At 35.9% G+C, this 13,449-nt stretch overlaps 1 protein-coding gene across 6 annotated transcripts in view; it reads left to right on the top strand.

The window, feature by feature from the left end:
- The window catches only part of CCSER1 (coiled-coil serine rich protein 1), a 623,842-nt gene that overhangs the window by 110,177 nt on the left and 500,216 nt on the right, over window positions 1–13,449 (top strand). For all 6 annotated transcript variants that reach the window (XM_088163986.1, XM_088163987.1, XM_088163988.1 and 3 more), the window contains exon 4: window positions 4,309–4,402. In XM_088163986.1, the coding sequence (XP_088020112.1) occupies window positions 4,309–4,402 (94 nt within the window). The remainder of the gene's footprint in view (window positions 1–4,308; window positions 4,403–13,449) is intronic.

Raw genomic sequence — 13,449 nt, 5'->3', positions numbered from 1 at the left:
GAAGAGCAAGAAGTCTAGAATAAAGATGTGTGAAAACATGAAGAAATGAATCTTTTGAATTGGTGCCACTGATTACAGGCTGGTTCAAAAGGGGACATTTGTTACCTAAACCAAATTATTAAACTTGCTCTTTTTCTATTGGTTGTAAATACTCAGTTCTGCATGAGTTTAGCCTCCTTGGTTTATATATATTGTGCAATTAATACAGTTTTGCTTAGTCCATGTGGAAGTACGTTGCTTAACACAATAATATACATTAGTGCTTTTGCATATTCCTATGTGTGTTTTATTGCCATTTTTAAAAAGCAGAGTAGACAATTTTAGAGGACTAAACTGTAGTTCTATAAGCAGTAATTTGACTAGGTATTTATATGTGTAAGTTAGTTATTTGGAATAATAATTAGAAAAAAAACGTAGTAAAGAAGCCTTCATAAAGAGATGTTATTTGCTATTTATTATTTAAAGCCCAGTGGTAAATTTGAGACCTATTTTCTTGGGTATTTTATATATATTTACTGCTAAAGCTGTTGTTATTTATTCCAGCTTTCAAACTCATTTGTAGTGTTGTCCTCTGAACTGATTAGGTATAAAAATAATTCAATACTTGGCTGTTCTGGAAAGGGACTAAAATTTATGTGTTATTCACTGGATTTCGAGTTTCTGTTCTTAGGAAGAGAAACTCGGAAGAGAGAAAGGAGATAAGGAGGGTACTAAGGTGTATGAAGTTGTGACTAGGCCCAGACTAAGTTGAGTACCATTGAATTCAGTGAGTCCTGTGTAAGATACCAGTTGGATGAAAATCGCAGTTTGTACTTCTTGTGGTTGCTGAAAGAATTTAAAATACGAAATTTGTTAATAAGAAGTTACTGATGCCTTGAAATATTCTTAGATGAGCTTTCTGTTCTGCTTGCAGCCATTATTGGTTGTCAAACACATCCTGAACCATTGTACAAATTCGTGCTGTTTAGTCTGCGTTTGAAACATTTAAATTATTACTGCTGAATTTTTGTGTGAACAGAAACTTCTTAAAATAACAGTGGTAGTCCACCAAGTCAAAGGTGGAAAGTATGGTTGGCAAACTGAATTTATTAGTTTTTAAACTGGTTGCAGGCTGTGTTGACCAGGAATATCTGAGACATGTGGGCAAGTGATTGTGTTCATGTGCTCTTCTCAGAGGTTATGGCCTATTTCCAGATTGACTAGAAGAAAAAAGCACTGTCATGTTAATTTTAAGTCTATTATAAAGTCAAAATGGTAGCAGAAGTCAAGCACAGCCTGGAAGTAGGAAGGATGTCTTAAGGCTTCTGAAGGGCTGTTAAAGGGTCAATAAAGAGGTTTTTGCTGCAAGATTGTGCCTTAACTGAATGGTTTGCCTCTTAAAATAAATAAAAGGTATGCTGCCCTAAATGGACAGCAAATGGTTCCTTGAGACCTTGATGAAAGAATCTATTTCTTTATGTAGCAAAGTCTTGAAACTATTCACTTGGAGTGCTCTTTAGGGCTTGGTCTCTCTCTTATTTTTTTCATATTGTGTTATTTTTCAAAGACTGCTGTGGCAGTGGTGAAGGGAAGAATGGGCAAAGGGTCAAGAGATATTAAACTGTAAAGGAAATGACAAGTGTTGCTAATTGTCATAGAAACAAAGGAGTAATGAATCCTGGTGAGGAGGCAGAGGAGTGGAGGTTGGTGTGCTCTCACAGCGGTATTGCTGAGCTGTGCTGTGACATTAGGCAGGTCATTCTGAGAGCTCAGCTCTCTTATTTTCTAATTATATGTTTTCAGAAAATATTACTTACTTAGAACAGCCTTGGGAACCTAACTAATGCTCTCCACTTGGGGTGGGCTTTTATGTGTTCGTGAGTTTGTTTTTAGTTTGTGCCCATGGCTCTGCCCACAGATGAGCCATCAGAGCAGAGAATTGGCTGGACTGCCATCATTGATGTCCTTGAAGGTGGAACAGCCCTGTCAAGCCCCTGTTCTTGCCATGATGGGCAGTAGCTGCTCTAATTTGGTTGGTCCCAGTCCTGTGAGTTGTCTCTTTGTAAAGAGCAAGTGAACTCCTGGGAACAGGGAGACTACTTCCCTGGAGGAGGTACTTATGAAAGAATAAACCTGGAGGACTTTTCTTTGTCACTTTAGCTTGCCTGCTCTTGTTGGTGCAGTTGAAGAGGCTGTAGGAAAGGGAAGGCAAGGGGGTCACAGATGCTCTGGGAGGGCAACTGGGAGCCCTCAGCTCAGGTGCACAAGAAGAGATGTTGCTGTGTAGAGCAGAGTGTACATCAGCCTTGCAGAACAGAGAGAACAGATGGAGTGTAGTTTGCCTCCACTCGCAGTGTTACTCAGGTAGTGAAGAACTTCCTGAAAAGCAGCAATAAGCAGGAGGAGAGTTGAATACAAACTTTTTCCTTTTTGTCCCTCTTTCATGGTTCTTCGCCTCTTCAGTTTAGAAAATTGTAGTTCTGTTTGTGTTTGTTAATTCCAGATCAAATGGAATTTGTTTCTTGATGAAGGCTGTGAGTCACTATATTTTTGAAGGCAACCTCCCAGGATTTCAGACAACACATAAATTACTGCACAAGATGTAGGAGATGCTCAGTTAGCATGAATTCACTGCTCCTTTCTAGTAAAGCTTATCAAATAATGCTCAGCATTAATATCCATGTATATTCAGTTGGTCAACTTTAACATGGATTTACAAGAATTTTAAGGTAAAGAATGAACATATGTACCTAGACCTTTTTACCTTGTGTCTCTACTAGTATGAAAAGCTTGTAGCTGTTGCTTAAAAATTGCAGGGATTGTTCTTCTGGATGTTGTCACCAAATTTTTTTGTTACCTTGAAAAAATTATATATAAACAAAGGATGTTGTACATTCTCTGAGTTTAATATACCATTTGATTAAGCTTGAGTGCATAATAGCACCTAAATTTAAAAAGGGAGCAAAAATACAGTAACAATATTAGCAATGGTTTCTGTATCTCATAAGAGGTTTCTTGTGCTGATGGTAAGTCAGGGAAAGAATCCAAAAAAAGGCCTTATGTTGCCTGTGTGTTGTTTGTGAAAGAATAGAAAACAGAATTTGAAGAAAAAATTACTGCAAAGTTTTTAATAGGTGCAAGTGGTGAGTAGCAAGGAGAGGTGACATCTGTTGTGGTGGGAAAATACTTTAAAGAATTAGAAGGAACGTAAAAAAATATGGCTGGAACTGAAGTCAAGAAGGGCTTTTATTATTTAATGTATACTACTGTCGTATTTCTCTACTTTCTATACTGCAGATTGCTATGCAGAGATGTCCCAGACAGTTCAATGCTTTGGGATGACAACCTGGCCTCTTTCACTCTGATTTGCTATGTTACATTAGTGTTGGGAGCATGTGCAGTGTGTAGGGTGCCAGCCTCCATCCCGTGCAGCATCTAATGACTTACTTGCGTGTGGATGGACTGAGGAATTGAGCCCTGCAATATTTTTTGTTGCTCAGCAAATAAAATGCCAGCTGGAGAAGGCATTGTATTAGCTTTGATTAGGTGTTGGTGACTGTGGAGAAAATCAGTGTATTACTAGGTCAAAAGAAATGACCATAGAGTAAAATACACATGGGAAGAAGATGGAGAATTACTATTCCTGTCTGTAAACCTGTGAACTTGGCCTTATATAAGACTTGGCAAACAAAATTAATCACCTAATGGTAATGGGGACTTAAGCAGCTACACTTAAGAGTCAGATTTCTTCTCTGTCTACATAAGCCTTTGCCACCCACATAAATACTTAAAAATTCACGAGTTGATAATTCATGCCTCAATTCCCTGTTTATGCTAAATTTGTGTCTCTTTATCCTTTGAATCAATAGAACAATAAATCTCTCTTCAAAGTATATTGGTAAGAGCAGGCAGTGCTTAGAATTCCAAAATGTAATAAAAAACATACACTGATACTTTTGTATTGTGCTAAAAATAATATTTTTATTCTTCATAAAAAGTTATGATTAAACTTGCAAAGACACAAAACCATTACTGAACAGCTGAAAAAAGTTAGGTAGATGGTATTTCTTGTACATCTGGGGATTTTTGTGAAATATTTGAGATCCTCTAAAAAGAGAATTGTGTCAAACATGTTTCAACTTGGACAGCTGTTTCATTCTGTTTCTCACCGGTCTAATGGAAGCCGAAAAATTTTCTCTAGCTCCTGTTTAAACATGTTTTCCAGATCTGATTGGAAATTATTTTGTGCAGAACAATTTGGCTAAAACATCCATCTAAATGCTTCTAATGGTTTGCTTTTTTTTTTTTTTTTTTTAAAACCTGTACTAGGATGTTTTGAATAACTTGGGTTCCTGTGAGTTGGATGAAGATGACCTAATGCTTGACTTGGAGTTCCTGGAAGAGCAACATCACCATCGTACTGGTAAGTCAGATAAATGTTGTCTGTCTTCAGTGAGGTATTGTTATTCTAGAAATATAAAGCGAATATGTTCGGTACAATTACTTGGAAATAAAAAGAAGTCATTTTCTTGGAAGGAGGAGAGTGGTATTCATTTTTTAAAGTTACTTCTAACTGTATTTGTAATTAATCAGAAAAATGCTGTTTACACAGTACTTGGACTTCATATGGTCAGTAATGAAATGGAAGTGATTTTTACAGCTGCAGAATTTCAGTACCAAGGGCAAACCCATATGTTTTTCTAAATACTTAAAATGACTGCTGCCTACCTCAGGCACTTAGCAAAAGAGCATTGGTGGAATAATTGTGATCATATTTGTGTGTGCCAGAATGACATTCTTCAAATAAAGAAGGTTTGGCTTGAAGCATGAGTGTAACTTGATGGTTTCTCTCATGGTTGGTTAAAGCCTTGTTGCACTGCCTTGATTAATAGCAATAAGCTGTTGCTATATGCCTTGTTTACTACCATTTTATAATAGGATTATGCAAGGTAAATGGTGGGACCTGTAATGAGGGATGCTGCATTTCCTTTGGCTGGGATGTGGGACAGCAGGGCCTCATCTATGAATAGAAGTCCTGCTAACTCAGCAGGGTTTGGAGAGTCTTCAAACCTATGTGAGACTTGTGCTTGATCCCAGGTAGAGTTCTGAGTTTGTACTCTGCTGTGATGCTGTATTCTGACAGTGCTGTGCTTTTAAGCACAAGTGATTCTCACCTTCTCTTTTACCTGCTGTTCCCTGATCCCAGTTTCCCTGTTCACCCACATAGGTAGTGCACATTCTTTGCAGACTCATGTGGAAGTGGGATTTTTATGACCGGTATTGGCTGATGCCATCTTCAGTTCTGGTCCCTTCTTAGATGCAAATTTAGCAATGGTTACAGATAAACTGCTTGATTGTGCTCCTGTTTGAAATTTTCTGTGTATGATTATTCTGTGAACATATCTGAATTATCTCTATGATGATTCTGTTTAACCATTGTACTGTGCTTTTTAAACCTCTTTGCATATCTACTTATAGGATGAAGCATCTGTTTTCTTCGGTAGAGAGTATGGAGGGTTGCAACAGTGATATGTGCATGATCATGGTTTACTAAATTATTGGAAGCTGGGATGCAATAAATGAACAGGAAAGGCCCTTTCTAACCCATTCTAAATAGTACTGTTAACTGTTTACAGAAAGTTGAATGATGGGTAAAGAAATGTGGTTTCAGAAAGCTTCAAAAACAAACATTGCATTTTATAAGAAATCATATGGGGTTCAGTGTTATTTATTCCCTGGACTGCTTGGAAATGTATTTACGGGCAGAACTGTTTTCCATAAGCAAACTTCCCTAATGCGTTGCACTTGGCCTGACCTTTGTTTTCCTTCTTTTTTTTTACAAAGCACTGAGTTAACAGTGCAAGAAAAGTTATGTCCAGTATATGATTACAAAGATTTTGTAGCAGCTTCTAGAACAGCTAAAATAATAATGTCTGAACGACATACTTGATAGAGAAGTAATTAAGATGGAGGTGTGATATGACACATAATCTTCCTGCTCTTGGCTCATTACCCAGAGCAAATGAGATCCTTTTAAAACAGAGATCTACATTGTCCTCTGAAGAATGGTGGTCATTTCTATTCTGAGCAATAATGTAGAGACACACACTACACATTGATTTTAAACACAAATGTGTTTATTTTAGTAATATTTTCTCTTTGGTTTTATTTGTTTGGTGGTGAATCTAGCTGCAAAAAAATTTAGGATTTCCGTAGATGTCACTGTTTTTTTAAGTCATTCACTTGGGAGAAAGATTTGGAAAGATAGAGCCATAGTACAGAGTTGACTCAATTTCTCCAAATAAAGCTGATGTCTTTATGTTGCAGGAGGATCTGGCACAAAATGGTTAATGTGGTTGTAAGTCATCATCTTAATTTGTGTTAAGAAATCCCTTTTCTGATTCCTCTGTTAAGTTATGGCCAACTTCCAGGATTTAAGACTTTTCAAGAAAAATTCTTTACAGTAATTCCAAGTCAATCTGTTCTCTGTTTTCATTTCTGGGCTTGCTTTTTTTTTTTTTTTTTTTTTTTTTTTTTTTTTTTTTTCTTCCAAGAGGCATTTCTATTCATACCTAAATAGAATTCTTCTAAATTTCTTGAATTAAATTTTATTATTATATATTTTTGATACATTTTTTTCTGCAGGCACTGATCAAGTGATCGCGTTGAAGACATAAGCTAATTTAATGCTGAGCTTTACACTTTATAAACTCATCAGATTGAAATTGATCAAATTTATGCACATATAAGCTCTTTCAGGTAATTGGGAGGCAATATGTGTTTTTCAAAAGATTTTTAATTTGCCCGCTTCAGAAACAAGAAGACAGCAGATTGCACATGGAGGATGAGCCAGTACTGTTACTGTAGAATATATTATTGTAGTGGAATTTGAATTAAACCAAAGGACTGTTTAATTCTTCTAGTATGTGACTGGCCTGAAGAGTAGATGATTTTGTGTAATTTTTGCCAGTTGCAAATTTGTTGAACTCTTTGTAAAGGCTTCTTTGAAATGATGGGCTTGAGAGTTTGCCTATGGCTCGCTTCAGTAAAATTCAGTCAAGACAATTGCAGACGTACAGATTTGTGAGCTTCCTTTAGTTAGAGGTTAGACAGATGTGCTATCTCTTCTATAGAAAATTCAGCCCTATGTTATGTCAGCTTTACATGTTGAAGTCAACTGAGAGTTAATACATGTGTTCTTAGTCTGTTATCAAAATAAAGGTATTCATGAGTATAAAAATACTGCACAAAATGCTGCTTTTTGAATGGAAACATTAAAATTATGTTCTTCTGGAAGTCAAAGGTATTAGCAGTACTATGACTATTTGTAGTACAGTAAAAATCCTTTTGATGTTCTACGTACTGATGCCAATTACAGCATTTATTTAGTTAAAGCCATCAGTCCTAGAGCCATATTGTCATTCACTTGTGCCCCATTTGACTCTTGATAAACAATTCTGTGGGGAATTACTATGGGGAGAAAATGTTCCAAGAGAAGCTCTTTAACAAATTGAAATACAAAAAGGTACAATTGAAAATTAGTCAATTCTGTCATCATTTGTTACAGAGGGATAACTAAAGAATAGCTAGGATAGAATAGCTATTCTTTAAAAAGCTATGAAAATTTCTAATGACAAATTACATGAATACAAGGGCTAACATCACATTTCTAACTTGAATATGAAAAATTATGCCTTCATGAGGAGGCTGTATACATCAGGCTGTGATATTTAGACATAATGATTCTGAAGGGTACTGCCCCAGTTAATAAATACTGTTGATGAGCTGATTAATGGCAAATTGAAAAATTCTCTTAAATGTCATTAGGAGCTCCAGTTTTTTAGAGGTATGCTAGTTAAGACAAGATTTACAATAGTTTCTACTTTTAGCTGCTGTAGTTTTAAAGAACAGTATTTCTTAGTGTGAGAATATGTCTTCAACTTTGTACTGAAGCTTACAGTATAATAATTTAACAAAATAATTGTATTGTATTGATCTACCATTGTTTTAGTGAACATTTATGAATAGAAAATAAGATTATATTGGAAAGATTTCTAGGAGAATTTGCTATTAAGTTTTCAAGTGGAGCTACAAGCCAACTGGTAGAAATGAAATGGTCCAGAAAGTGGTATGCTATGTTAATTAAAACATAGAAAGGAGAAAGAGACAAAGATCTGTTACCTCTTTTGTTGTTCATGGTGGTTTTTATTTATTATTTATTATTCCAACTCATGTTTTACTTGTGTTCTTGTTCTGTCTTCTCAGCTTTTCCCTAATGAGCTGGTTGCCCTCAAGTAGCATCCTCATGAAAGGAGGTTTCTGCAAAAATATGTTATAAATTCTTTTGGGTACTAACAAATGAAAAAATATCCCTAACTTTTTCTCTAACCATACTACAGAAAATAAGGAGACACCTGCAAACCTCAGGCAGATGCTTCTACTTTGGACAGAGATGTCTGTGCTTTGCTGGTCTTAGCACAGCTTTAGAAGTCAGGAATTCCCTCATTTCCGACTTCCTCTCTGTGAGTTTACTTCTTTAATTTACTACTCTTGCTTCTGTTTTTAAAGGCTGTATTGTTGAGACAAAAAACATAAGACAGAGACATTTTATTATCTCACCTAACACAATTGCTTTAAATTTAATAAAATAATATTTATATAGTTCTTGGTGAGTGCAGAGCACTACTGCATACAAATTCAAAATATTAATCAATGTGATTTGCCGAGAGGTTTGCATACTGTTCTTAAGCTGGAATGCTCAAAATGAAGCATACTATGACATCTGTGATGAGTCTTGAGGGTGCCTTTTTATTAATCTGAGTAAATTAGACTTTTAAAATATGCTACAGCTTTGATTTCCGGTTGTAAAATAATGAAGTCAGTGGATTCTATAGCGGGAAATCACTGCAGGTTTATAGAAAGTGACAGCATTAATTTAACTTCATTCATTTTCCTTTTCCCTCATGAAACATGATGTGTTTGATTCCAAGTATTGATTATTCAAATGTATGAGGAAGACCTTTTTATTCGGTGATTCTTGAATATATTCCCCGCTGCTTGTAATGTGCATGACTTGTGTGCTAGTGTTGTGCCATAGCCTATTGAAAACCAAATGGTTTAATGTGGTTGGTGTTGTCACTAAATCAGGACTGCAGTATATAGCAGCCTTTTCTGAAAGTTCACGAGAGCACAGCTATGCAGGAGCTTTGGTAATCCCTTAAGTATTTGCCATGGGTGGGATAAAACAGGTGCCCTGCATCCTCCTACAAGGATGTGTGTGTGTAGCTGGGATTTGCAGCGAGTGGTCCAGCTCAAAGCTGGGGGACGGCTCCTGGTGCTGAATGTTAAGCACACGCTCCTGTCTGTTCCCCATCAGGCTCCACGCTATGCAGTGACTGTTCATGGGTGTGATATTGATTAGCTGTGTACCCAGTCTGGCCTGTGCATCCATCATGTTGCTGCTGGAAATGCTTGCTGAATAGTTTTGAATAATACCGCTTGCTAAAATTTTTGGGAGAAATTTGTCTTTGGCCGGTGCTTCAGCTGTTTTGGATTAAATACCACAGCCTCAGCTGAAAAGCTGTGACCCAGAGTATACATGAAGCATAGTTACTTCACCCAGCATATTTCAGAAATGCAATTATTTATCTCATTTCTTGGGGGTAAAAAAGTGGAATTATGAAATTTTTTATGAGTATGAAACTTTATAATCCATCAGAATATTATTTAGCTATTAAAAAAACAAACACTTTCAGAGATGGAACACATTTTTATCAAACCTAAGTTAAAACCATGTCTGTCAGAAGCATTTTAAGTGCGTTCTTAACTCTGTGGTAATACGTTTTGGTTCTTGTTCAAGGTTTATGAATGAAGTGACAGATTACAGCATGGGTTTTGCAGACTGAGGGGAAGGCAGAAGGGGTTTTGAGGTGGATGCACAAAAATAGTTATGTAAATGTAAAATTAGAGTCATTCATTATGTCAGTATATAGTCTTTTAGTAATGTCAATGCATTAGATATTAGCAGCCTCACAAAAAAAGCACAATGTACTTGTTTTTTTCAGGAAATAAAAGTCTGGCATTTGTATAGTATTTCTTTTAAATCCAGCTAGATCAATTGCCATCAGTACCCAGCCAAACTGAATTGTTGGTGTAATGACCTAGTGATATTAATTAGGTAGTCGCTGAGTTATTTTGAATGTGATGAACAAACTTTTAAAATTTTGTGGTGATTTTAGAGTTCCTCCTGTGTCTTATTAATTCAATGTATTAATTATTTTTATTAATTTTTTAGTAGGCGGTAGGAGTGCTGAGCTGTGATGAAACTCCTTTGGTTTTTTGGTGGGTTTTTTTTTTTTGACCAAGAGTTTGTCAGTGCAAGGAAAGCAATTTTTTCAAAGAATTAAATTTGCTTTTAAATTGATAATAGGAAAAAAGTCCCTAAGTATGCATTTTTATCAAACAGTTGCTTAGAACTAGAGTGGAAATACTTAAGTAATTTGAATGAACTGCTTTGTTCATGAATGTGTTGTTGGCAGCAGATTGTGTTTCTGTGTTTACAAACAATGACCTATTTTAATTTTTAATTGGGACTGGACACTCAGCTTCTTGAGCACTTCTGAAACCCTCGTCATTGCCAAATGGAATCTTTTAGAGTTGTATGTGTTACAGATCACGCTAAACTAGAGCAGCATTTCTTTAGATTTTAGATGTTTCGAATGTGTAATAGTTTGTTTTATACTTAAAGGTTGTGAACAGAATAAAGATTATGACAGTAAAGTAATAGAGAACACTGTGTCTCTGCCAAAGAGCAGGTTTAAATATTGTTCAGCTAATTAGCATCTTGCCCTGTGACTACAAATTTTGGATAATAAGGTAATAAAAAAGTAAGCAGTACTAATAATGAACAAAACAAAAAAGTGATGTGTTAACTATATCACTATACAGATATCCTAGTACCAGTTAAAAGGAAAAGCTTGTGTTAGTTTTCAGTTTTGCAAGAGAAAAGATCTTGCTGAATAAATGCCTGCAATTCCTCCATCAAACTTCTTGTGGTGAAGGGAGAGCGTCACAAGCCACAACTGTGGCCAGCCTGATTTCACAAACATACCTGAATTCCAGCATGGATTTGAAGTATGGAGTGGAAAGTCACATGCCACTATATCCATATATATGGTTTCCATATATCTAGAAAAAGTTGTATCAGAGGGATTTTTTTATATTTTTGGAATGACCTACTAAGCTGCACATTTTCCCCTGAAGCATTGTTTAATAAAGATTGCACAGTGATGGACTAACTTAAGGTTTCCAGGGAATAAAAAAAAAAGTTTGGCATCTTCTAAACTCTTCTAACCATGATCTACAGCTTCTCAAAGAGCACTGTGCATGGAGGAAAGGGATTTTTGCAGGGTTTGCAAGTGAAAGTATGTGTGGCAGTATCAAATAAACAGAGCATATTTGTGTTAGTCACAAAAAACCATTGCAAACTTGTGACTAGGCCTGCCTTAGGACACTGGAAGTGTAAACTGCTGAGAATAATAATAATAATAAATAATGAAGTTAGCATTAAATTGGAATGGAACTAGTTAGAAATCATAGGCTAATATAAGGTTTATCTTCCAGCATCCTGGAGAACCCTGGTCCATATTCTAGAAAAGAAATACTGGCTTGAGAGCCCTATTTCTGTTCCCTTATTTATGTAAATGAATGGTGCAATCTTATTTCAATTTTAATTGAGAAAAACAAAACACAACCTAGAACTTCTACCAACTTTATGCTAAATCTCTTTCAGTGTATTTGACTTTAAAAGTTGAGTTGTAACCAAACCTAGCTGATGAGCCACAGGAAGCATGTAAGACTAGCTTCTAGCTATGCTTTCCTCAGAATATGTTTAAAACACGTCTGGGATATAGATAATGAGCCTGTGCTGTGCTATGTGTTCTCAGTGGATCAAGAAAAATACTCAGTTTCCTGAGCAAACTGGTATTTTTAGCTCTTTGTTTTGGTGTGAAGAGTGGTGAAGGACTGATATATTCAAATGGTGTGTGTATGTTAGATTCCTATCTGACTGTTATAAATTTTATTAGTGATATGTACTTGTAAATCCTACAGTTAAGTGGAGCAGTATCACAGAGCATCACATTGTAATTTAGATACCAAGAGATATTTTCATTAATGGACAAGAAGGGCAAAAGAGCACAGATGGTAAACATCAGGGTCATTAAAGAATAGTTTTGAGTGAGATGCATTTGTATGGTTATCCTAGAACAATTAGATTCAGAGTCTATACCTCAATTTCCTGCTCTTTCATAATTATGGTGTGACATTTGGTTACAAATCCTCGTTCGCATTGGTATGCTCAACATCATTTACTGAAAGAACCAGGACAGTAATTAAATTAGGTGGATTGCCTTTCTTCATCCCTTTGATTTTATACATACATTGAGATGAAACATCATCTTTAATAATATCTGCAGGCAGAAAATAAATGCAATAATAAACATTATGACAAATCAAAGCATAGTGTCCTATTTAAAGCAATTCCACACTTTTAGATGGCAAAGTTTAAATAGGATGCCAAATGCTGCTTTTCTCTTGTGCTTTGTAAATTGACAAAGATCTGTACTGGATGTCTTGCTAAAATGAAAATGTGATGAGAATTTTAGAGGAGTAAGGCCTGTCTTCTCACTTTTGTGAGCGATTTAGGGAGTAAGAGAAACCATTACGAGCTTATAATTATTTTACAGAACAGCAGTAACTCTGTATATATAAAAATCAATTACTCCTTCCATACAACTTCTGCAGTGATCCTGCTTCAAGGTCAGACTGAAACTGTATGTGAGTTAGTGATGGCTTTTGACCTTTTGAAATATTTATCTCTGGGATCATTGTAGCTTCACTCTTAGGGAAAGAAAGAAATGGTAGTCTGATAGTTAAAACTTGAGTGTAGTTCTCCTGGGTTGAGCTGGATTCCCTGATGCTGATTTCCAGCATTACCATGGGCTCGTCATTTTATTTAATTGTAGTACAAAGTGGTACTCCAGTAGTCATGGGGGTTTGGCATTAAAGTCTGAGAGATACTCATGATACCAATAGCATGGAGCTGCAGTAATAACTGGAGTAATTTCAGTCTTCAGAGGCCAATTATGTTCTGGTTTGTGCCTCTTCATGTGTCATTCCAGGAAGTGGAGCAGACACTGCCTTTGCTGTTGCTGGTATATCCGCCACTGTTACCACTCTCATGATTTTTTAATTTCCTTCTGCAGAAAAAATGCCAAAGCAAACCACAGGTTTCTTTATATAACAGGAGGAAAAAATATTGCAAAAGTCTACATACTAATCAACTAAAGCCTGGGCTCAAATAGAAATTACTTTTTAAATCTTTCCAAAATCCATCATTACTCAAAGATTGGGTCAAATCTACTGCAGTGTTTGAAAATATTAGGTGACTTTATTTTTGTATGTCTTTAC

Source organism: Sturnus vulgaris, chromosome 4, assembly GCF_052056855.1.
Source record: "Sturnus vulgaris isolate bStuVul1 chromosome 4, bStuVul1.hap1, whole genome shotgun sequence".
NCBI classification, from domain to species: Eukaryota; Metazoa; Chordata; class Aves; order Passeriformes; family Sturnidae; genus Sturnus; species Sturnus vulgaris.
This window is presented reverse-complemented; position numbering and strand designations above follow the sequence as displayed.